We start from the raw sequence: 26,507 nt of genomic DNA on the forward strand, positions 1-26,507 counted from the left end.
ACAAAAGGAGAGCAGGGGAAGCCTATCATTCCCCGTTCTCCATTGATTTATTCCCCCCACCTGTGCACCCAGCAGGTTTTCCTTGTTTACTGGGCTCTGGGAAGGTCACTGATAAGCTGCCAGAGCCCTCATGATGCCCTTCCCAGAGCCCTGTAACTGAACAAATCAGGCTTTTCTAAGGGACATAGTGGGAGGTACCAGCCAAAGTACCTCTCCATCATCATGCAATGGGATTTGGCAGCCCAGTAATTACACGAGCCAAAATGATAAAAAGCTTGAGTGGATCTTTGAGTAACGCTAAATATTTTCAACATATTCTGAATGGGGGGGGGGGGTGGAGTTCAAAGGAGACCAAGCAAACATGCTGAATGAAAACCAAACAAGGGGAATTGTTACAAGAGGGAGGCTTGTTCATACTTGGGCCCTGAAGGCTTACAGGGAGACAAGAGTGCTCTTTATAAACATGTAAAGAGATCTTTAAAAACAGACAGGTATCAATTATCTTCCTTGGCCACCGCGAACAGAACAAGTAGACATCTGAAGCTGAAGACAGAACATTTCAGGTTAAACATTAAGGAAAAGCTTTTTGAACAAGCTGCGAAGGGATGTTGTGCAATCAACAGGGTTTGGAAGCTGGTCGAGTCTGGACTTGACACCTCTTTATCAAGGATGATGCAGGGAATAATGAATTTCATCCTGCCTTTGTCGAGAGGAATGAGCCAAAGAACCAAATATCTTTCAACTGAGATAACTATCTGATTTGTATGTATCACACGTTCATAATTATCCTTTGGACGGGACCTTAATTGGAACATAGGGAGCTGCCTTAAAATGAATCACATGCGGCTCTTGGGTCTTCTCAGCCCTTGGGCTTCCCCCAAGCCATGCCTCTCCCCAAGCCACACCCCTTTTCCCTAGGCCACACCCCAGCCCTGCCCCGCCCCGCCCCACACACTTCTCAAGAGCTTTTGCCTGTCTGGAATGTGCCCCTGAAGCATGATGGTGCCTCTTGCTCACCTGGAAGAATTGAGGTGTGCATTTATAGAACCATCTGCTTTTTGTGTGTGGTTGAGACAATGCCTCTTTGACAAAGGTGAGATTCTCATCCATTGCATCACAGGTTGGATGGAGGCTAGCAAGTAACACAGCCTGTTGGGTTCCTATAGCGTATAAATTTATTTTCAATTAGAGTCCAGTCCTAAAGGCCAGGTCCATTGGATTATTACACTACTAACAAATTCAGGGGAATGAACTTTAAAGGCCAGCCATCGCCAGCATGGCAAGTAACTCTGCAGAGCCATGCTGTTGCCATAGATTTGGCTGGCATCAAAGCCCTGGCAATGACCACTCTTGGCAGATGTGGATGTGCAAAATTGTATCGTGGCACAAAAATATGGATGGGTGGAAGACTGAAAGATAGGGCAGTGTTTCCAGTTTTCCAAAAGCTGAGAAATACCGTATTTTTCGCTCTATGAGACACACTTTTTCCCTCCTAAAAAGTAAGGGGAAATGTGTGTGCGTCTTATGTGTGTGCTCTTCAGGGCAGGGGGAGCCTTCATCCCTCTGCCCTGAAGAGGCTTTGCGTGGCTATCCCAGAAGCCATAACAGCAAGAGGGATCGCTGCACAGCGATCCCTCTTGTTCTTTTTAAAAAAATGAAATATTTATTAAGCTTTTTTAGAATAATACAGTAAAAATGAAAAAGAAAATAGAAAAATACAAAATAAAAACAGTTAAAAACACACATATTTTCTGTTACTTATTTTCCTTTAACTTATTTCCCGGACCTCCTCATACCTCCCTTTTTTGTATTCCGCTTCAATTTATTGGTTCAGCAAATCCTTACCATTAAATTTTAACCCATTTATAACCCTTTTTTCATATCTCTTAGAGCATTACAGCTGGAAACCCCTTAATTGCTATCCAACATCATTCTATCATTCATTAATTTTACAATATTTCTGTTGATAGTCTTTAAATTTCTTCCAATCTTCTTCCACCGACTCTTCTCCCTGGTCTCGGATTCTGCCAGTCATTTCTGCCAATTCCATATAGTCCATCACCTTCATCTGCCATTCTTCCAAAGTGGGTAGATCTTGTGTCTTCCAATACTTTGCAATGAGTATTCTTGCTGCTGGTGTAGCGTACATAAAAAAAGTTCTGTCCTTCTTTGGCACCAATTGGCCGATGATGCCCAGAAGAAAGGCCTCTTGTTTCTTCAAGAAGGTATAATTAAATACCTTTTTCAGTTCATTATATATCATTTCCCAGAAAGCCTTAATCCTTGGGCACGTCCACCAAAGGTGAAAGAACGTACCTTCAGTTTCTTTACATTTCCAACATTTATTATCGGGCAAATGGTAGATTTTTGCAAGCTTGACTGGGGTCATGTACAACCTGTATATCATTTTCATAATATTCTCTCTTAAGGCATTACATGCCGTAAACTTCATACCTGTGGTCCATAACTGTTCCCAGTCAGCAAACATGATATTATGTCCAACATCTTGCGCCCATTTAATCATAGCAGATTTCACCGTTTCATCCTGAGTATTCCATTTCAACAGCAAGTTATACATTCTTGACAAATTCTTAGTTTTGGGTTCTAACAGTTCTGTTTCTAATTTTGATTTTTCCACCTGGAAGCCAATTTTCTTATCCAAATTATATGCCTCCATTATCTGATAATAATGAAGCCAATCTCGCACTTTATTTTTTAATTTCTCAAAACTCTGCAATTTCAATTTGTCTCCTTCTTGTTCCAAAATTTCCCAATATTTCGGCCATTTGTCCTCCATATTGAGCTTTTTCTGGGCCTTTGCCTCCATCAGTGACAACCACCTTGGAGTTTTATTTTCCAGTAAGTCCTTGTATCTTATCCAAACATTAAACAATGCTTTCCTGACAATATGGTTTTTGAATGCTTTGTGTACTTTAACCTTGTCATACCATAAATATGCATGCCATCCAAATACGTTGTTAAAACCTTCTAAATCCAAAATGTCTGTATTTTCAAGAAGTAGCCATTCTTTCAACCAGCAAAAGGCTGCTGATTCATAGTAAAGTTTAAAGTCTGGCAGAGCAAATCCACCTCTTTCCTTTGCATCAGTTAATATATTAAATTTTATTCTGGGCTTCTTGCCCTGCCAGACAAATCTAGAAATATCTCTCTGCCACTTCTTGAAACAATCCATCTTATCCACAATTTGCAATGTCTGAAACAAAAACAACATTCTAGGCAATACATTCATTTTTATCACAGCAATACGACCCAACAGTGAAAGCTTCAAATTTGACCAAATTTCTAAATCTTTTTTCACTTCCGTCCAGCATTTTTCATAATTATCTTTAAATAAGTTCCCATTTTTGGCAGTCATATTAATCCCCAAGTATTTCACTTTCTTAACCAGAGTCAAACCTGTCTCATTCTGAAACCTCTCTCTTTCAATCGGTGTTAAATTTTTCTCTAAAACCTTGGTTTTTAGCTTGTTCAGTTTAAATCCTGCCACTTGACCAAATTCTTGAATTAATTCTAAAACCCTTTTAGTACTAGATTCAGGCTCCTGTAACGTCAATACTAAGTCATCTGCAAATGCTCTCAGTTTGTACTGTTTGGCTCCGACCTGTATACCTTTAACCAGCCGGTCCCTTCTAATCATATTCAGCAAAACCTCCAGGACCGATATAAAAAGCAGTGGGGAGATTGGGCACCCCTGTCGTGTCCCTTTTGCGATCCCTCTTGTTCTTCTGGCTTCTGGGATTCAGAATTTTTTTTTCTTGTTTTCCTCCTCCAAAAACTAGGTGCGCCTTATGGTCTGGCGCATCTTACAGAGCGAAAAATACGGTACTCTTTTTTTCTGAATTAAAATGGGAAGCTTACTTCTCCTTACTCAAAATTCAAGTAGATGGATCAGGAAGCAGGTGATGTGAAGACCTTGTCTGAGGCACTGAAGAGCCACTTCCAGTCAGAGTAGACAACAGAATAGACAAATGAACACACAAGACAACTACCATGTTCCTACTTTTTCATGGCACACTAGCGTGCCTCAGTGCACAGCTTAGGAATTACTCTTAGAGAGTGTTTAGGGTGTTTTGTCAACAGACCACATGAAAATCATTTCTTCTGAGGGTGTGCAGTGGTTCTTGGCTAGCCTGCACAATGAGGCAAACCAGGGTGAATTGAGTAATGATATCATGTTCCTTGGACTGCACCATTAACAAGATGCTGTGAGTGGGATCAAGGACCCTGTAAACTTCCAAGTCACTTTGTGGCCTTGCTTTATCCAGAAAGTTAGATGCACAAACTTTTCTTCCATCCCTTTTCTGAGAAGTTAAGCCAAACTCATTGGGGAAACACTAGCATTCAAAAGGAGAAAGGAGTAAAGAGGAAAAGAAGGGATCTTTTGCTTTGATGGACTGGTCTAGTTTTTATCCCCAGTGAATTATTGTCACCCAAATAACAAATCTAATTGGAACACCACAGAGCAGATCCAGAACAGACACAAGGTGAATCTTGCGTTCGCGGCACACCCTTAGTTTCTAAAAAGCTGTCTCCAAATGCACTGCACAGATTGCAACCAGCAGGCAGGGGACCGGGTCTGCCATCGTGGCAACCAGTGCAAGTTGTTCTGTGTGCCATCGCAGTTTTGGATTCCTTCAGGGTTAGGGTGTTAACGTAATGCATTGTGAGGGTGGGGGTGGCAAGACAGTTTTTACAAATAATCAAAGGTCATTGCAACACGTGTCGCAAGTGACACCCCCCAAAAAAGCTGAGTGAAGCTATAAGCACAATAGACTTCAAATTTTATTTAAATATTCCCTGCGCCTCCGCCTTAAAATGATTTGGAACAGTGAGGTTTCCTTGTCTTGCGGATCCTGGGATGTGGGCCAAAGTATCTCACACAGAGAGACAGTATATTGTACTTTAAAATGCTGTGACTGATGCGGTGTATTGTATACAAAATGTTGGCCCGACAGCCCACTTCCCTTTTTTGTTGTTGCTTAATTTCTTACACTCTATATTTTATCCATTATTACACACGAACCCATGTTGCTGAGCGTCTGTTTGTTTTAAAAAATGTCCTTCGGCACCTCATTCTTTTATACGCTGATTAAATAAAACGCCGTAGGCAGCTCAAGCCAATGTAATAATCTGTAGCTGTGGTTTATGTTTCAAAGATAGATGCTTCTGGGATTGTTATTACGCCTTGAAAATTATTGCTACTCCTCATTCTCTTGCAAGGCTGATTGTTAAAGGAGCAGGGCTTGTTGCTTGTGGCGTCACAAGGAATATCTTGCTAAAGTAACAACCCCCCCCCCCCGATTCACGCTGTTGTTGTTTTAACCCTCCAATGCACAAATGACCCTGTAGTTGCATAAATATATACATATTAAAAAAAATTTCCTTTTGCTCTTCTTAGTTCATATTTCATGCATGTTTTGTACAATAAAGGGGTTCTGTGGTGTTTCAACACAGATACATGGACACACACGCAATGTGAATGTTTAACTAGAAGAGTTTTGGAATCATTTAGGCTTCAGTTAACATTAATGAGGGGCAGGAAACCACTGTAATTAAGTTATTGCAGGGGTTGCATTAAAAATTTTGATTTGTTTTTGGCATCCGTCTGTCTCAGGAAACACTGGAAGAGTGTGCCTTCAGGGGTGAAGTCAAACAATTGGAGAGTTAAGAGTGTCTGCTTTGGGAGGAGAGACATGCTTTATTGCAGGATATATTATAATTTTGATTATAGCATTGCTATTCCTACTTTATGTTGATGCAGGATTTCAGATAAGGAGGTGTTAACGCTTCAGTATTTTTTATTAAAGTATCCAGAAGGTATTTAGTGAAATGAAAAACTGCAGGAGGAAGGTATCAGGAGTCCATAGCCCAATCTTGAAGTGAAATGTTAACTATGCCCCCCTCCCCACTACTTTGCTGGATACAGTGATTTGATACATTGGTTTCTTGAGTAACTATGTTGTGCATAAACCATAGTTTCCTTTATTCAGATTAAAAAACAGGAAACCATAGTTTGTTCTCTACAAACTAAATGGTTTAAACCAGAGTTTTGCAAACTGTGTGTCGTGACACGTTCGTGTGTCAGCTGTAGTGTGTTGCACAAACGCTCCCGGCGCTCCTCCCAGTGCTAGAAAGGGATTAGTTTAAGTTCCGGTTTGTTAGTAAAACTGAATTACTGTGTCACAAAATGATTCATGTCTGAAAAGTGTGTCACCAACATGAAAAGTTTGGAAAGCTCTGGTTTAAGCTTTCTCCCTTCAAGTGTGGAGAAAGAGGAGGATTTGTTGTTCTGTTTGAATTAGGCCTCTAGGACCCATATAAATTAAGATTGAGGTCCTTAAGACCCCAAATACCATCACTGTTATAAATTTACTCTTGCACAATAAGCTATAAAACTCAATGTAATCTCATAGCACTTGCGTCAAACAGGAGTCATTGCCAAATATATCTGATACTGGATTGTGGTTTAAAAAAAGAAAGGAGCCCTTTGACCACAACGTAAGGTTAGTAGTGTTTTGCACCACCGCAGAAAAGTTAAAATGTACTTGCCAAATCTACGATTGTAATGCATTTTTTAAAAATGTACATTGCATGTTGAATTTCTTTTTTTGGGGGGGGGTGTTGCAAAAACCATTTCTTTAGAGATAGCCTTTTAGACCTCTCTAATTATCTTCCTTTTTGAGGGGGAGAGCGTCCACTTGGCTATTAGTATGAAAGGCTGAGTGTTTTTGTCAAGAGCTTATGGCTTTGCGTCTCTGAGGGGCGGCATCTTAAGTAGCCATTTGGAATGGTATTGGCCTTTGGTGGGGGGAGCGAGATGCAGGATGCTTTGAAGGAGCTCTCAATGAGCCAACGAAAGATTGTGCAGGCGTGCCCACATTTAATCCAGGGCCTGCCTGCATTAATGGTTAAAGCTCTGGGAAAGGAAAGGGGTTGCACCAGAAAATAATCAAAAGGCTGTAGCTTTAGTGCAACTGGAGTTGAGTGGCTGTGTTTTCTCTTGCCTAAGCTGCTTGACCTGCCTGCCTGATTAAAGGAGGTGAATGTCACTCCATTTATCACATTGTATGTTTATGGTGTGTTGTTCTTAGTTGCCTTCTTCAAAAACTATGCATTGGTTGTAGTTGAGAAGTTAGTGAATATCTCTTTTGCTTTTTACCAGTTCCCTTTCCCCCTGGCTTTTCTCCATTTGAGTCGTCACTCAACCAACTTAGGTTAAGGGGTTAAGGGGTGATATGATAGCCATGTTCAAATATATAAAAGGATGTCATATAGAGGAGGGAGAAAGGTTGTTTTCTGCTGCTCCAGAGAAGCGGACACGGAGCAATGGATCCAAACTACAAGAAAGAAGATTCCACCTAAACATTAGGAAGAACTTCCTGACAGTAAGAGCTGTTCGACAGTGGAATTTGCTGCCAGGGAGTGTGGTGGAGTCTCCTTCTTTGGAGGTCTTTAAGCAGAGGCTTGACAACCATATGTCAGGAGTGCTCTGATGGTGTTTCCTGCTTGGCAGGGGGTTGGACTCGATGGCCCTTGTGGTCTATTCCAACTCTATGATTCTATTCTATGAACTCAGTGCTTCTACAATCTCAGCACTTGAGAGTTTGTGTATAGGACTGTTTTAGCTCTACATCCAGTTTCATCCTGAGACGAAGGCTGTAGTCCTAACCTGTGAATAAGAACCATTGAATTCAGTAATACTTGTGAGTAGACGTGGTTAGGACTGTGCTGCAACTGGTTGTCGTCCCCATCACTACCACCAGTAATTCAGTAGCTTATAAAGATATAACTGTCTCATTCAGATTTCTTTTTCTGGCAATGGTTTCTGTTAATGAGATCCTCTGATGTTTGGGTGGAACATTCTCAAGCAGAGGGTAAGAAAATGAAATTCGATGAAACTGTCATACATTGGGTTGCAGGTAACTCCTGCCCGCTGCTGTTGCCAAGAGTGCTTGCAAAATCAAAATCCAAGTCAAGGGAGGAAGTGGGCAAAGTATGCAGAGTTCCAAAGTGAGAAGCACTGATTCTTCATCTGTGCTGGAAAAGAATGGAGGTGAAGTCTGGGCAGCATCAGGTCAATCACAAGGGCCTATCTGAAACTTGCCGGAAGCAATGTCAAAGGCTTGCTGAGGTCACTAGCTAATATGGGGGTGCAGGTAGCGCTGTGGTCTAAACCATCAAGCCTCTTGGGCTTGCCAGTTGGAAGGTCAGCGGTTTGAATCCCATTGCTCTGTCCCAGCTCCTGCCAGCCTAGCAGTTTGAAAGCATACCAGTGTGAGTAGATAAATAGGGATCACTGCATCGGGACGGCAAACAACGTTTCCGTGAGCTCTGGCACTCGTCACAGTGTTCTGTACGCCAGAAGCAGTTTAGTCATGCTGGCCACATGATCCGGAAAAGCTGTCTGCAGACAAATGCCGGCTCCCTTGACCTCAAGCGAGATGAGCTCCCCACTCCTTAGTTGATTTCGACTGGACTTAAGCATCCAGGGGTCCTTTACTAGTTAAAAAGGAATCTTCCCACCCATGAGGCTGGAAAGGAGTAAGAATTGAAGAAGGGAACAAAAGTCGAGCATCAGTGATAGGACGCAGACACAAAGAGCAAGCAGGGAGAGCTGCGCTGCGCCTCTCAGCTGATCAACCCCCAAATGTGCCTCCAAGCTGGTCACCCAAATGCGCCTTCCAAAGCTTCCTAGAGCAAGGAAGAGAGAGCAGCACTGTGCCCCAAAGCTGACCTGTAAACGTGCCTTGGAATAGATTGCTGCACGAGGAACCAGGAGCGCTCACGGAAGCCGGCAGAGAGGCTGTGAACACCGCCCACTGTACCAAGCCCAGAAGGAACGGCAGCCAACACGGGGAGCGGAAGAGATCCAACGGAGGAGATCCACGAGCAAGAAAAAAATGGAGCTATTTAAATAATTATCTAGGGGATAAGGGTTCATCAAGAAAGACCTGGTTATGTTTAGAATGAAACCGCATAGGGAAATGTTCCCTGATTCCAAGATGAAGGATTCTATGGAATGCCGATAGAGAGAACTGATAAGAATAATGATCTGTTATTGACGGAAGCGTACAATAGATGAGCCTTCTTGTGTTTTGGCTCATCTTCCTCTCTCTCTTTCTTCTTTTCCTTTTTTTTCCCTCCTCCTCCTTTTCTCCTTTTCCTTTTCCTTTCCCATAATGGCTTATGTTTTATGCCATGTACTTTGATATTTTTTGTAGTTTTTTAGCTTTTTTCATTATTATTATTATTAAGAATTTTTCTTTTGTAATTTTGGTTATTTATCTGTATTTGTTTAAAGCAAAATAAAAGTATTTAAAAAAAGAACCAAAAAAAAGGAGCTGGCAAGAGAGGAAAGGGGAGATCTCCCGGCTGCAACCCATTTAAATTGAGCGGGCCACACCTCCAGACCAACCAGGTTGGTCAGCCTGGGAGTAACAACACAGCCGGAGGCCCACAATCGTGCAGGGCTGACCACACCCCTGCGCACGTGAAGGGGTCATGAGTGCCCACAACCCCACCTCCTCCTTAAGGCGGAAGTGGCTTTGCTCAGGGGAAAGGCTACTCCAGAAGTATTACCCTCCTGGGAACTGCTTGGAGCAATTGGCTGTCTCAGAGGGTGGAGCATTGCAAGATGACAATGCCGTCATATCACAACCCCTTGATGAGCAGCATAGTTTCTGGAGCAAAGTTCCCAGACGAGCAGTCAGTCAGGGTCAAATCTGCTGGTTCAAGCTTTGGGATCCCTGACTCAGTGACTCGAGCAATTGCAGCGCTCCTCTGAGCTCTCTGGTGTGAGCACTGATCTCCTGAGTATGCAGGATTCATGGGGGGGGGGAGGAGCTGCCCCGGCCAAAGGGATGAGTTTGGGGATATTCTCTTGACTTGAACGGGCAAGGCTTTGCAAGTGAGGGAGCAGTATATGCAGGTCAGAGGCACCCTCACTTTCCAAGGAGTTTTCCCATCAGCTCTTTCTGTAGTCTCTCAGCATCCCAGTGGACCCGAAACGAAGTTTTGTTGACTGTATTCTCCAGGGAGGGAGTAAGAACAAAAACAAATTGTATGCATTTCTGGCATGTTTGCACATGAGACCTATTGTTCGGGGCCTTTTGATGTCAATTTCAGATTAAATTCTTGTGTATGCTTCATACATTCCAAGGAGACTCTACTCTTTTCCTGCCCTTGTGTTCTGCTTAGGCATTCCCATAACACAACACAGTGGCCGGATCTAATCTTTCGTCCATTATGGTGCCAAATATGTTGTCACTACAATACGGGGGGGGGATATAAAGCCATTTCATTTGTTCAAATAAAGCTTTTAATAACGTTTGTGTGTGCACTTTCCAATGGTGAAAGCCCCCTCCTCATTATCCGAAGAAATCCAGGACAACTGGAATCCATGTAGCACCAAAATGGTTACTGTGTTGTCAAGTAAGGGTTCGATGTCCATTAAAATGCAAACATGCCTCTGCCCTCCAAAACTTGGCTGTACAGTATTCCTAATTGGGTGTTGCTCCCTTGGAGCGTCTCCCGCATCAAAATGACATTCACACACACACACACACACTCTTTCACTACCTAGCCCCGCCCCCCATGCTAGACTTCACTATCCTCCCTAAGCCTCCCTCATTGGGGAGAGAGCAACAGATGCGGAGGTCTCAGTGCCAAACAAGAGACACAAAATAATAATAATAATAATAATAAATTATTATTATTTATTTCTTATACCCCGCCCATCTGGCTGGGCCTCCCTGGCCACTCTGAGTGGCTCCCAACAGAATATTAAAAGCACGATAAAACATCAAACATTAAAAACTTCCCTAAACAAGGCTGCCTACAGATAGTTGTTTATTTCCTTGACATCTGATGGGTGGGCATTCCACAGGGTGGGTGCCACTACTGAGAAGGTCCTCTGCCTGGTTCCCTGTAACCTCACTTCTCGCAGGGAGGGAATCACCAGAAGGCCCTTGGCACTGGACCTCAGTGTCCAGGCTGAACAATGGGGGTGGAGACCCTCCTTCAGGCATATTTGGCTGAAGTGTTCAACCACAAGGCCAAGGCCCCTCCAAAAAAGTCAATGGAAGCTGGTATGAGCAAGCCCATTACTTATTTCAGCTTATGTCTCCCCCTCCCCATTTATCTTCTCATTTGTCTGATATTTTGGGCAGCCTAACGAAGTTTCACTTCAGCTGTGTTTGCATATTGCGCTAAACCATGGTTTAGTGTGATGTGCTTGAGCTGGAATGAGCCCAAGCAAGCGTCAGACTTGTGCAGTCCCCGCGCCTTTCTCACATAGCCAGGAGAAGGACTGGGCAGCATTTACGTTCCGTTTCCCTTAAACTCAGCTTGTCATAGTGTGAGAACTGGGGGCAATGGTTTACAGTTAGCTGTTTGAACAAGCCAGTTTCCATAAACCATGGTTTGAAGTTGCCCTGGAGTCAGTGGCGAAGCTGCATGCTCTGGCACCGGGGGCGGAGAGCAGGCGGGGGCGTGGCTGGTGCGCGTCCTGGGGGCGTGGTGTGGGGGGTGGCAAGTGTTGGGGGTGGCCATAATGGTACCCCCCCTCCCCGATGGGGCCAGGGGCAGTGTGCTCCCCCCGCCCCCCCATTCCTCCACCAGTGCCGGGAGTTAGTGATAAGCTTCAACCCCCCAAGTTCACAAGGGCTTGCCACTTTTAAGGGAAACTGAAAGTAAATTATCTGAAGCCTAGCTCTCTCAACCGCCTTAAATATCTGACAGTAAACAAACATTTCCAAATTAGAACAAGAAAACCCCTTTCATCAGTGTTCAAGGAAGCTAAACTATTAATTGAACTAACAACTAATTTGGCTTTTTGCAGATACTTTGTTAAGTTTCACAAATCTTCCGTGTTTCAACGTTCCCTGTTGTCTCAAGATGGCACAGAAAGGAGACAGTTGTAATGAAAACACTATTCCATTCAAGTTTAATTTGATCTTGTTCCTTAACTTTGACAGCTTGGTTCTGATTGTTCCATCTGTTCTGTGTATGCCTTTAAGTGACTGAAACGGGGGGGAGGGGGATAATAACCCATTCTTCAGTGAGTTGACACATGCTACTTCGTTTTCAAGTCATCGTTATTCTCTCTTTCTGTCTCTTTGTTGGAATATAAATTCTAATTTTGTGAGCCTTTTGAAAATGTATTACTCATGTAGTATCCAATCATTATGGCTGTGATAAAAAGCAGGAACACATATTAAAAACCCTTGAGATGCACATAACTCCTCTGTGAGATCAGAAATGTAAAATTTTTGAAAACTATGCAGCCATTTATGGGGGAGAGTATAGCCCCTCCCCCCATCTTTGAGAGAAGTTGAAATATTGGCAAGAATTTCTTTCTTATGATGCACAAACTTCCTTTATTACTTTGTTTGATTCTCATAATCCCAGACTGCACTCCGAGACTTAAAACCTGAAGATCTTCTGCATTCTACAATATTTGGAAATGCTTTTTCCAGCATCGCCTTAAGAGTGTTGCTTGCTTAGCCATCCAGTCGGAAGCAGCAGCAATGTTGCAAAATTTCATTCTGAAAGAGAAAATACTTCATCGGATGGTTTTAACCCTCCCCTCGAAATTTCGCATTTTGCCATTTCTGGCCCGTCTATGTGTGAAGAATATTTTTCCTAGCTTTTTCTCAGGTTCTGTCATTGGTTTCTCACTGGCCATTGGGAGCAAAATGAGACAGGACGTGCCTCTTGCCATGGCAATACGCATGACTTCCTCTCCAAATGTCCTGCATCCCTGAGAGATACTCTGCAGGCTACCTGTTGTGTAGGAAGGCGACATGTTCGTAGGGCAGTTGCCTCTACCCCTGTTTGCACTCTGCAGAATTCAACTGGAATCATAAGCAAGCAAATTGTATTGCTTGTGTTGGCACCCATTTAATTCTGGACAGCTTGGGGGACCTTTGGGAGAGTGAATGGACTGCAGTTATTAGAGACCCTGATTCATGCATGGTCAGGTCCTTAGGCTATTAGCGATTTGGCTCATAGAAAGCAACACCCCATGTCATAGTGGGGGGTTTTTATAAGGAGAAAACACTGGGGGGACACAAAAAAAAATAGCCTTTGGGAAACAGATAGAAGAGGCAGAACGGGGGAGGACGGAGGAAGCAGAGGAAATAATATCTTTGAAGTGCAGTGCTATGGAGGCTGCTTTTAATTTTTATTAGGGGGTGGTTAATTTTAATAATATCAAACATAACCACATTTCACATTGTGCAAATCTCGCAGATGAAGAATTAAAGACAAGCTTTCTCAGCACTATGGCATTGTATAACTCCTTGAAAATCACCTCTCTCTTTTATGTTCTCCGTAACCCTTCAGCCGCCTTGAACAGATTCCTGGGTCTTTGAAACAGGGCAAGGTATCAGTCAAAATTAATATTCGGTAGTCAACAAGTTATCATGGAACTCTAATATATACATCAATTAACAAATATGCTTGACAGTTAGTTGGCATTAAATCCGGCTAGAAAAACCAGGATAAAATCTCTTCCATATAAAAAGCATGGAAAAAATTTGTAAGAAGCTTTATACCTCCAAATTTCCAAAGGGAAATGAGGAAGAACAGGTTGTGAGGGTGGAATTTCGTCAGCCCTTCATTTTGTCCCATCTGTGCTTGGAGAGGGAAGTCGCTCTGGGCCCAGTGGATCTTACTTTTATGTAGAGTTTTATGACTGGGCTGAGTTTTGCATAGATCATGTCACCCTCGGATACACAATTATTTGTCTGCCTTCCAGAAACTGCCATAACTTACACTGAACCCATATTATAGGGAGAGGAAGTGTGTGTGTGTGTGTGTGTGTGTGTGTGTGTGTGTGTGTGTGTTGCTAACAGCATAATTTGTATTAAGTGTCATAGCCTCCAATTCTTAGCCATTTTGCATGTGCAATGCTTTTAGGCCTTTTAGACTACCGGTGGAGGGCTTCTTGAGATTGACAAGATAATTCCAAGGCACTTAGAATTGGTTAAGGGATGTTATTTAGAGTCAGTTGGGGAAATGAATTTAGAAAGTCGGAGAAAAGGAGAATATTAAAAGCTTTCTATAGCCTCAAATAGTGTATACCTCTTTGAGTTTTCTTGCAATCAAGCATTGTGTACATTTTATGAAATAAGTAAGTACATTTTGATCGTTACTTATTATTAACATGTGATAGGGAACAATTTGATTAATAAGATGAAGCTTCTTGATTGTTTAATTCTTCAGTGATTATTTGCAAACCTTTTTGACTACAGCTGTCTCTGATGCTTTCTCGTCTCTGATGTAAAATAACTGCCAGAACCTCTTGTCCATCTTGATATAAGTTTCTGTTCACTTCTGTGTGGCACTTGCTCCAGAGAAGTTTCGCAGAAATCAGCAAATATGGTCCCAAATGACTAACTGACACGCCAGTCATACATTCGCCATTTCTTTTGTCGATGGCAACTGCTTCAACATGCCGAAAATGTTGGCGGTCTGGCATATGATGCAAGTCTCAAACAACCAAGCCTCTGTTTCATACCCTGTAAGATGTACTGATTGCATAAGAGTTGGGGGTCTTTATGCAGCCAAGAAACGATATCACTAGGCACAAGGGAATCGCAAGGTCTGCAGAAAAAGCATGAAAATATTTAGGAAAAAGAACCAGGGGCAGCTGCTTGGAAAAGCCGTCCCACGAGGACGGAGCATGCTCAGTGAGCATGGAACAGGAAACAGAAAGGCGGAGTCCTGGAAGTGGGTGTGGCTGGCCAGAACCCTGGACAGGAGCCACACCATGACATTTTCTTGCAGTCCCACTTAGGGTCATTATAACTTATCATTTCCATCTGTCCCCAGTACTATTGCATGCCATGTGTCCAGACGACTCTACAGCTTTCTACCTGAGTTGGTGTGCAGAAACATAGAGTCGTGCCAGGGACTTATCTCCGAAATTAGATTATGAATTTAACAACTTTGTCCTTGTGTTCTTGTGGCTAGCTCATCCTGCCTTCCAAGGCCAAGCCCCTAAACCCATTAAAGCCTAGGGGTGCCTCCTTGCTTGCAAGTGCATTGATCTGTGTTTCCTCCTCCCTTGTGCTTTTCTCTCCTTCCTCAGCGTGGCCATCCTGATCTTTAATACTTCTCGGCGGTGCTTTGTTGTGGTGAAGCAGTTCCGTCCAGGTAATCCCCTTTCTTTGCTTTTTAGTTCTTGCTCTCCAATGAAGCACAGCTTTTGAGGGGCTTTAGCAGTAAAAAGCAGGTGGGCCTTTGAATACCTGTGGCTTAATATTTTGTGACAGAGATGGGGGAAGATGCACTAGCCTTTCTGGTGAATTGTAGATCATAGAATTGTAGTGTTGGAAGGGGACCTCAAGGGCCATCTACTCCAACCCCCTGCAATGCAGGAATCTTTTGCTCAACGTGTGGCTCGAACCCATGACCCCAAGATTAAGAGTCCCATGCTGTACCAACTGAGCTACCCCAGGACAATAGGGTGCACTACACTTACTTACAAACATGCTTTAGACTCCCTAGTCCCAACCATTTAGGCTTCGAAATGTGTGACCCACTAAAGAAAGCAGCTGCCTTTTGCAGAGTGCTTGATAGCTCAGTTGGTTAGAGCCTGGTGCTGAGAATGCCAAGGTTGCAGGTTCGATCCCTGTATGGGACAGAGGCATATTCCTGCATTGCAGGGGTTTTGGACTAGATGATGATAATTACTTTTTTGTTTGTTTGTACACCGCCCATCTGGTTGGGTCTCTCCAGCCACTCTGGGCGGCTTCCAACAAAGATCAAAAATACATTAAAATGTCACACTTTAAAAACTTCCCTAAACAGGGCTGCCTTCAGATGTCTTCTGAATGTCAGGTAGTTGTTTATCTCTTTGACATCTGGTGGGAGGGCGTTCTGTCTGTCTGGTTCCCTGTAACCTCACTTCTCGCAGTGAAGTAACTGCCAGAAGACCCTCGGCGCTGGCTGAATGATGGGGGTTGAGACACTCCTTCAGGTATACTGGGCCGAGGCCGTTTAAGGCTTTAAAAGTCAGCACCAACACCTTGAATTGTGCTTGGAAACGTGCTGGGAGCCAATGTAGGTCTTTCAGAACCAGTGTTATATGGTCTCGGCCGTTCCCAGTCACCACTCTATCTGCCGCATTCTGGATTAGTTGTAGTTTCCGGGTCACCTTCAAAGGTAGCCCCACGTAGAGTGCATTGCAGTAGTCCCAGCAGGAGATAACTAGAGCATGCACCACTGTGGCGAGACAGTCCGCGGGCAGATAGCGTCTCAACCTGCGTACCAGATGGAGCTGGTAGACAGCTGCCCTGGACACAGAATTGACCTGATCCTCAGTAGACCTTCCAATTCTAGGAGTTTCCTTTTGCTTTGTTTTTGTTCACCTGGGACACCTCCCACCTCTTTGCACCAACTTTTTAAAAAGGACCCCCACTCTTTGGGCCAACTCCAATCCTTTCATGGCAGCCTATATGTAGGTGTGACCTACCCCTTATCCCCACGGCATGGCAGATTAATTTATATATTGCCAGGCTGCCATTAAAGGCTAAGAAGCAAGGCCGATAAAAAAAGGTGGCCTTCCTGAAACAAAGGCTTCTCGTTGCAGCAGCCTGCCTTTTGGCAGTCTGCACGCCAACATAGACCGGATCAACCGTGCAGAATCCAGCGCTTTGTGTTTCCTTTGATGGTATTACATGGCTCTTAGCATTTCCTTTAGGAGAGTATTACCGCAACAGCTGTTTCTAGATTAATGCAAAAGGTCTTTTGCAAATTCCACTCCGCAATCTACTCTGCACCGGGGGGGGGGGGTAGTATGTGCTCAAAAAGTGCTTTCTCAAACAAACACGCGTGCTTTTCATAACTCTGCCGAAACAGCAGCTGAGTTGACAGGCTGAAACACTCGTCATTGCGCACATGGTACATCATGTACAGCCCAACATCCCAGCGAGTATCAATGAATCCTGTGAAATGTTGGCTGGCAAATGGAAGGTGCCTTGAGACAGAAGTTGCTCCCAAAAGTAGAAGTTATGCTGGAGGGGGACAGGGAGAGAGATCTTGCAGGAATCTAACTTTGTAAATCATGCAGGGTCTCTCCTGTTCTGCTAATTAGTACTAATTGGATGTCCACACACAAACTTATTTTCAAACAACGCAGCACAGTAAATGCACCAGGGACTTCTAAGTGCAACTGTAATAACATGCATCTTATAATAAATAGATAGAGGCCAGAGGTGTTTGATTGGTGTGATGGCTTGACTATCTCTTGTTAAGGTCAGATGAGTGCCAGAGTCTTACATTTTACCTTTCCCCTCCCCCCCCTCCAGCTGTCTACATGTGTGAGATGGAACGGCTCTGCCCTCAAGTCTTTGAACGTGAAAACCAGGAGAGCTGGTGCCCTCTGCCAGGTCACTTGCCTGCTTCAACGGGAGTGACCTATGAGCTCTGTGCTGGCATTGTAGACAAGCCAGAGCTCTCTTTGGAAGAGACAGCTTGCATGGAAGTCTTGGAAGAGTGTGGGTATGAGATCCCTACAGCCAGCCTGAAGAAAATTACTTCATGCAGGTAAGTCGATCTGGGCTTGGTGGTTTTCGGAGAGCAGCTGGCAGGGTAGACCATGATGAAATCAGACCAGCCGAACATTACCCAAACATGCTGTTAGTGTGGGAATGTTAAGGATAGTAGGAAAGGATCTACTGAATAAGTATTATCCTTCCTTCACTGACGCTAGTCAGTGATGTAGCAAAGCATATTCCCCTCAATGTAGCTGGAAGCAAGTTTGCAGATTCATTTGAATCTCTTAGTTAAGTTTCTTTCCTGGTGTCCCCTCTGATCCCTCTTAAAAGAATAAAGATACAAGAGTCTTTCTGAGTACAGTAACAAAAAGTTTACTCACGTTTCAGTTCATGAAAGGCAGACTTTACTTAGTAGTTACACAAAGAAACTGTGAGTTCATCTCCTATGGAGACTGAACTCATGTGCTGCTGGCTGAGAGCCAGCAGACAGCAAAATTACATTTATAGAACAAAATGGCTGCAGGAGAGCAGCATGGCAGCAAAAGATCACCAAGCATGTGAAGACAGAACTAGAGACTAAGAAAATGGCTGTGTGACTCGGCTCTTTTATGGAGTCAGCCAGAGCTATGCCCATCTCCCAGGTCACGTGCAGGGGGAAGAAGCTCCAGACCAGTAGAAGAGGAAGTCCCCCTGCCTGTGTCCACTCTAGGGAAACAAGGAATGTAGCATTTGACTTTAACCAATGGATTACATCCCACAGTTAGGTACTCTGACAACCCTTTGAGCCAGATCATGGGCTTGTGTTCTTTAATACTCTCCACCAGAATTTCTCAAAGGACTCTGGCAGAGATCTTTCCTAGCCCTGCTCCTGAGATCTTTATTTCCCCCTTAATCTGGAGATCTTGTACCCAAGACCTGCAGGCTAACTGTGCTATGCCCCTTCTCCAGTCAGATAACAGCCATCCTAAACCCAGCTCAGTCATCAACCACCACCATAAAACAAACAAAATAGAAAGCTGGAGAAGGCAATAAAAGCTTTGTCCCTTCCTCAATAGTAGCCTGACAAGGGAAACCTTTACCTGCCTTCACCTGTTGCTTCACTTCCTTGGGGGTTGAAGGGGAGGTGGATTGCACAGGAGAGATAATATCTCTTCCTGCAATTAGTTTGCGGGGAAGTCTAACCATGCCCACCTAAGTTCCGGACAAGTTATTTCCCCTTTTGATTTTTCTTCAAAGCTGCACAAAGTTACTCAGGGCTGAACTAAAATGTCACGTTTGACACGGCTCCACCACTGAAAATAATAGCTCCATCTTGTGTCCCCTTGTCCCACTCCCATAGAGCATGAGACTCTTAATCTCAAGGTCGCGAGTTCGAGCCCCACTCATGTTGGGCAAAAAGATTCCTGCATTGCAAGGGGTTGGACTAGATGACCCCATGGTGCCTTCCAACTCAATAGGTGGGGAAATGATGTGGGGGAAACTACCTATATGGGGCATTTTTTTGGCACAGACACAATCACACTGTTGGATATATAACAACAATTCTTGTCCCCTTAACATCTGGTCATTTCTTCTATAGTATTATTATTATTATTATTATTATTATTATTATTAGCCCAAAGCCTCTCCAGTCTTACTTCCTGTCCGAGTGGATTGGAAGAATGCAGTGCTGGAACAACAAATCATGCAGAGACACACCATGCAGCCTCCTTAGAGAAAGTACACTGAGCGCTTAGGAGAGTTGCATTTTCAATTCATTTGTTCCACACAGCCCACCGGGGTGCCCCAGCAGATCATTTAGGAATTACTGGAGTGGATCATTTTCCAGCCCTTACATGCTGATTTAAATCAAAATTATTAGATGCAGTTTGGGATACATTTTGTAATCCCAACTATTTTAGAAGGATTTTTTTTTTAAGGCACATTGAAATTCCACCAGAACGAAGAGGGGAAGCCAACTGTGTGTATGCAGAATGCGTCTAGTATTTGGAATTAAGGAAATGTCAAGAATTAAATAATCTAAAATGAAAATGTGCTCAGAGCCTTCTGCCTCCCCAGATTGCAGCTTTGTGGGGGGGAAAGCATCTGTTCCCCTGCTTGGAGATGCATGTCGAAATGTATGGAGAGTTGGGACTTTAAAAGAAAGGAAAACTTTATTTGCTTTTCCTCTTGACAACTCTATTGAAGTGGACACTGACATGCTTTAAGAAAGAAGAAGAAGAAGAAGAGGGGCGGGGGACTGGGAATTAAATTCAGATCCACAGCTGTCAATCCTGGCAAATGTCATTTCCTGCTGGATTAAGGAGCTTTTGCTAGGGGGAGGAGAAGAGGAACAGAGGAGCTGTCTCTTACAACTCCTCGGAGCCAGATTATGCGATTGGTTTCCCAGATGAAAAGGTGCTTTCTTTGGTGTGAAAGACAGGCTGCAATCCTAGGCCTGCTTACTTAGGAATAATCCTCACTGGACTCAAGGGGGCTTACTTCTGAGTAAACAGGCTGGGCATTGCCCCCCATTTGTATTATCATTCCGTCAATATTATTTGGAGGGGGGGGGGATAATTATGGATGCATCTGGGTTTGCTCTTTTGAGGCAAAGAGAAGAACAGGAGGTCCCTACAGAGATAGGGGACAGACAGAAGAAGCAAGACTACACCAGTCTCCCTCTCTGCCAATAAAGAAAGCTGATTGCCGAAGAATTGAAGCTTTTGAATTATGGTGCTGGAGGAGACTCTTGAGAGTCCCGTGGACTGCAAGAAGATCCAACCTATCCATTCTGAAGGAAATCAGCCCTGAGTGCTCACTGGAAGGACAGACCGTGAAGCTGAGGCTCCAATACTTTGGCCACCTCATGAGAAGAGAAGACTCCCTGGAAAAGACCCTGGTGTTGGGAAAGATGGAGGGCACAAGGAGAAGGGGACGACAGAGGACGAGATGGTTGGACAGTGTTCTCGAAGCTACGAACATGAGTTTGACCAAACTGCGGGAGGCAGTGGAAGACAGGAGTGCCTGGCGTGCTCTGGTCCATGGGGTCACGAAGAGTCGGACACGACTAAACGACTAAACAACAACTGCCAATACATTAGGACTTGAAGGGTCATTTAAACGGCAGACTCTATGTTATGTGCTGCGTAGGGATGGCTGAACCGGTCACAGAACCAAAATCACAGATTTGTAGAGTTGGAAGAGGCCCCAGGGGTCATCTAGTCCCACCCCTGCAATGCAGGAATCTTTTACCCAACGTGGGACTCGAACCCACGACCCGGATATTAAGAGTCTCGTGCTCTAATGGCCGAGTTATCTCTCAGGGTCAGTTCCTTGTTTTTCAAATCTTAAAAGTTTTGTTTGCCAAATTTCCATATCAGTTTTGTAATAATAATAATAACAACAACAACAATAATAATAATACAGTGGTACATCTGGTTGCGAACGGGATCTGGTTGCGATTCGCCGCTTCTGCACATGCGTGGGACATCATTTTGCGTGTCTGCGCATGCGCGAGCGGCGAAACCCGGAAGTAACCCTTTCCGGTACTTCCGGGTCGCCACGGGACGTTACCTGGCAGACATAACATGAGGTATGACCGTAGTAATAATAATAATAGTTTTCATGGAAAGTCATCACCATTTTAGTGCCATTTGCCCTGATCTAATGTATATCTGTATACCGTTTTCAAGCAGAAAACAGTTTACTATCCAGAAGTTTCTTATCTAGCACATTTCCCAGTACATTTCCAAGCCCATTTCAAAGTGTTGGTGCTGACTTTTAAAGCCCTAAATGGCCTCAGCCCAGTATATCTGAAGGAGCATCTCCACCCCCATTGTTCTGCCCGGACACCGAGGTCCAGCGCTGAGGGCCTTCTGGCGGTTCCCTCACTGCGAGAAGCGAAGTTACAGGGAACCAGGCAGAGGGCCTTCTCGGTAGTGGTGCCCTCCCTGTGGAAAGCCCTCAAGGAGATACAAAGCTTTTAAAAGGCATCTGAAGGCAGCCCTGTATTGGGAAGTTTTCGATGTTCGACATTTTATTATGTTTTTATATGTGCTGGAAACTGGCCAGAGTTGCTGGGGGAACCCAGCCAGATGGGTGGGCCATTATTATTTATTTATTTATTTATTTATTTATTTATTTATTTATGACATATGGTTTCACTTCATTTGTTTTTGATTTTGCCAATGGGGTCTTTTAATGTTTTCCCATAAAAAATACAGTATACTGGCCATACCTGGTAGAGTTAATGTTGTCTCATGCTGTACTCTCCATGGTAATCTTCGCATAAATACAATTTTAACCTTACTGCTCTGGTTAATGGCCACAGTACAATGACATGCTTTGTAATTAGAGGGAATCACCTGCCAGTACACCTGTCTGCAGATAGTATAATATAATATAATTTTGTGTCAATTGCTTCTATTCTTTGTGTGTGTGTTTTTCCTGCACCTGCTACTTATAACCTCAGAACTGTGTAAAGGTCCAAATCAATTACCTAGGGAAATTACCTTAATCGCTCATCAGCTTACCCATTGTGTGTGTGCACAGAATTGGCGTGCAGTACAAAGAGCGTCGTGATTTTGGATTTGCTTATAAAAGCAGTATAATACGTTCCTCAGATGCCGCATAGTGCATTTGCTTGAATCTCCTTTTATTAATGAATCGATTTCATAATTTGACTGGAGGGTTTGTATGCTTAAAAGCACAGGATGATCAATAAGTGTCAATTTTTGAACGTGGATTCAGAAACGTAAGAGTAGATTATTTCACTATAACTATTATTTATTTATTAAATTTGTATACTGCCCTTCATCTGAAGATCACAGGGCAGTTCACAAAGTAGAAATACAAAATGAGAACACAAAATAAATGAAATAATGGATGACAAATAAACCTATTGCAACATATATCTAGATGGAGAGAGAGAGAGAGAGAGAGTACAGTGGTACCTCAGGTTAAGTACTTAATTTGTTCCAGAGGTCCGTTCTTAACCTGAAGCACCACTTTAGCTAATGGGGCCTCCTGCTGCCGCCGCGCCACCGGAGCACAATTTCTGTTCTCATCCTGAAGCAAAGTTCTTAACCCGAGGTAATATTTCTGGGTTATCGGAGTCTGTAATCTGAAGCGTATGTAACCTGAAGCGTATGTAACCCGAGGTACCAATGTGTCAAACTTGGAAGAGTGGCAGAATAGCAGGATTGTGAACTGGAAACCCCAAGACTGCATGTTATAAGAACATAAATATATCAGTTCGGATCAGTTCAAAAGCCAATCTAGTAGCCAGTCTCAGGGGAAGGCCCACAGCAGCACCTCTGCAGATGTTACTGAACCTCTGGCTGTCATGACTAATAATCTTTTGCAGACTTTCCCTCTATGAATTTGCCCCACCCAAGTTGGTGGGCATCGCCTCATCCAGTTACCACAAATTCCATACCTTTAAATCCTGCATTCCTTTTTTCTGCCCTGAATCTACTTCAAATTAGTTTTGTTGGAGGACCCTACCTTTCCAGTATTAAGAGATAGGGAGAATATTTTTCTCCCTTTCATTTGACACCATGCATAAGTTTATAAAACTTTATCATCTCCTTCTTGGGACACCAAAAGCCCCAAAATAATGTAGCATTTCCCCAGAGGGGATTTCCTCCAACCACCAGATCATTCTGACCACCCTTCTCTGAACCAAGAAGCAACGCAGGCTGCTGTGAAAATGGCAACCGTCTGCCTTAACCCAGCCAGCTGATTTCTTCATACAACTTCATTTCTTCATACAACAAGGAACGTCTCCACCCCCATCGTTCTGCCCAGACACTGAGGTCCAGCGCCGAGGGCCTTTTGGCGGTTCCCTCCCCCCAATAAAATATTTGAGGGGGGGGCCCAACTGATGGGCATTGCCATTCAAATGGTGTGCATGCGCTACATCGGTCGATTAGTTATGTTGGATGGGGCTTACCTGCCCACCCCCCAATATTTTATTCATGTTGGCACCCCTGCAATAGATATTTGGGAACTGACTGTTTTTGAGGAAAGTGCTGTTGCTGTAATGTTTATATTGTTATTGTCCGTGTTTTTAATGGATCTTTTTATGCTATTTCAATTCTTAGTGTTTAATAAGCTGGGTGTAAATGTGTAAGCTGGATGGTAATAATAATAATAATAATAATAATAATAATAATAATAATAATAATAATAATAATAATATACTGCAGATTACAGAAGTGCAGGGCTGCCATTCAGCAACACCCTGTGTTTCTCACACTGTGTCGTTCTGCTCTCAGTTGCAGAGTGCCCCTTATTTTGACAGGTGTTCATGTAAGGTTTCCTTAAATATATACTGGTTTCTCCCCTCTCCTTCTATCACCCCTAAAGATCTGGTGTTGGCGTGTCAGGATCAAAGCAGACCTTGTTTTATGCCGAGGTAACAGACGAGATGAAAGCCGGCGAAGGTGGAGGCCAGCCACAAGAAGGGGAGCTGATTGAGGTGGTGGAAATACCTCTGCAGGACTGCATGAATTTTGCATTTGACGAAGCTCTCCCTAAAACCATGGGCTTCATCTTCAGCTTCATGTGGTTCCAGACCAACGTTGTCCCAAAGCTGCTAGAAAAAGAATAACCATTGCTGAGATTTTTGGAGGGGTGAGGTTGGGATTTTTTGTTTTATTTTTTTTTTTTAAAAACCCACAGCAAACCCTTTATAAGATTTTTCCCCCCTTCCTGAATGTATATATTTCAGGAAAGAGTCGCAAAGATAAGAATAGAAATTAGGAAACCGCTGCTTTCTTCCCCCTCACCCCGGGCAAAGCGGGCGTTAAGCATTTGACATCATTTGCAGCTGCAGACATAAGTCCTCGCCCACCACTGGCAGTGAGTCTTGACAGCCATGAGTTCATTATTGACTGGTTGAACGTAACACTGGACAGCATAGAAGCTGCTAAAGCTGGGATAGTAGAATCCTAATTTGCTAGGACAGACACGCATTTGCAGCAGCAGCTGTTTGGGGAGGGCAATTTGGAATGACAAAACGGTGAGGAAGGGAAGGATTAAGCCCTTGCTTTCCCCCCCCCTCCCTTCCCCACCCTCTGACCTCTGTTTCATGCACTGCAAGAGGGTCTTTTATTCATTTTTTTAAAAGGTCCTTTGGATTACTCTACATATACATGCATGTAATGTGTAATTACGCCGTGCAAACCCCGCTGGCGGGAGAAGCATATTAAAGGATAGAGCAATAACCGCCACAGGCACCCCCTTGCACTCCAAAAGTTTGACTTTTGGAGTAAGAATTACTAGCCTTTCAGATGACGCGCGCAAGCACACACTTCTGCATAAGCCGATGATCTGGCTGTCCCTCCCCATTGGGAGGAGACTGGCGCAGAGCCGTGACTCACGCAGGGATGCAACAAACAGCCCCCACGGAGAGAAGGAATTCTGCTATGTCTCTGCAAAGGGAGGTGAAAGCTCATTGGAAGGAGGCAAGGGCAGAGCACTCTCTGGGCAGACGCCCTGGCTTTGCTTTAATTTTTTTTTAAATAATATTTTATTAAGTTTAACAATAGAAAAATGGGACAATAAGAACACAAAGAAAATATAAGACACAACAATACAAACTTTCACAATACATAAAATACAAACATTTAACAAGAGGAAAAAAAGAACAATCAACACACACAAAATAGAATAAGAAAAACACAAATCACTCTTTTCTAATTATTCATCTTCAATTAACTTATTTTCCTGACTTCCTCACGCCTCCCTTTTTTATATCCCTTTTTAACAATTAGTTCAGCAAATTCGTATCCTACTACTTTATCCTTATATATTTTACCTCCCAAATTTCAAATTTTTATCTCTTATTACTAGAACCCCTTCATTTTATTTCAATGTCATCAGCATTCATACATTTTACACTGCTTCTGTAAATAAATTTTAAATTTCCTCCAATCTTCTTCCACCAACTCTTCTCCCTGGTCTCGGATTCTGCCAGTCATCTCAGCCATTTCCATATAGTCGATTACTTGCATCTGCCATTCTTCCAAGGTGGGTAATGCCCTGGCTTTGCTTTAAGGTACCAAATGTGTTTCATCTTCTCACTGATGAGCCCTGGTCCAGTTTGGGAATTGCTGAGTCAAAGTTAGCTGCTGCAGAGGAGACCAGTCAGGGGACCAGATATGGCTGGTGGTCTCTGTTTTGGCCAAGCCACACATACCTGCCATACACCCAACTTCATATATGACATCGGTTGAGGACGGGGCTTTGCTAGCACCATAGATTGGCAGCACGCACAACCTCCTCGAGCTGCGCTTCCTAACCAGCTGGTGGTTGGCTGCTTTGGAAGCCCAGCACAAGGCTCTCCGCCACCCCGGGGTGAACACTTCTCAAGCGCCAAGCACAGAACTTGCAGGACGTGCTCAGCCCTCTGCAAGTTGCTTCTTGCACACCCCAAAATCAGCTGGTTTTGGGGTGCCTGGGAAACGCTGCACCCCTTGAACTTTGACAGGTGTCAGTCAGCTGGAGTCACAGCGACATCACCTGGGCTTCCCTCGCCAGCCCTAACCTGCTCTTTGAGGCTGGCGGTGGGGGAAAGCACGCTCTCCAGGCTTCCAGAAAATTCCCGCTGCGCTCCGGAGGCTTCGGGTGGCCTTCACTGAAGGCAACTGAACGCACCTTGAACACACTGAACACACCTTGTTTTAGAGGGGGAGAACAAGAAAAAAAAAATCTCCCCCTCTCTGCACAGCGCCCCTTCAGCGAAGCGGGAGGAGAAATGGAAGGGGCTCCGTCTCTCCTGCCGCTTCGCTGAAGGGGCGCTGCGCAGAGAGGAGGAGAAATTATTTTTCTTGTTCCTCCCCCTCTAAATCAAGGTGTGTCCTATGGTTGGGTGCGTCCTATAGAGCGAAAAATACGGTAATTGCATGTCTGAAATGTTCCCTGCGATGAAATCTTTCTCCTACTCATGAATCTGACTCCTTTGGGGCCCATCTTTGCTTGATCCCCTCCCAATAG

General features: G+C 43.9%; 1 protein-coding gene across 3 annotated transcripts in view; it reads left to right on the forward strand.

The window, feature by feature from the left end:
• The window catches only part of NUDT14 (nudix hydrolase 14), a 65,350-nt gene extending 41,180 nt beyond the window's left edge, over positions 1–24,170 (forward strand). For 2 of the 3 annotated variants that reach the window (XM_053408896.1, XM_053408985.1), the window contains exons 3-5: positions 15,116–15,180; positions 17,337–17,574; positions 23,877–24,170. In XM_053408896.1, coding sequence (XP_053264871.1) covers positions 15,116–15,180; positions 17,337–17,574; positions 23,877–24,120 — 547 coding nt within the window. In that variant the 3' untranslated portion in view covers positions 24,121–24,170. Of the gene's footprint in view, positions 1–15,115; positions 15,181–17,336; positions 17,575–19,140; positions 20,032–23,876 lie in introns of those variants that run through there. The other variant, XM_053409070.1, reaches the window with a different exon arrangement.
• Positions 24,171–26,507: the final 2,337 nt, after the last annotated feature.

The sequence above is a fragment of the Podarcis raffonei genome, chromosome 1, assembly GCF_027172205.1.
Source record: "Podarcis raffonei isolate rPodRaf1 chromosome 1, rPodRaf1.pri, whole genome shotgun sequence".
Classification (NCBI taxonomy): Eukaryota; Metazoa; Chordata; class Lepidosauria; order Squamata; family Lacertidae; genus Podarcis; species Podarcis raffonei.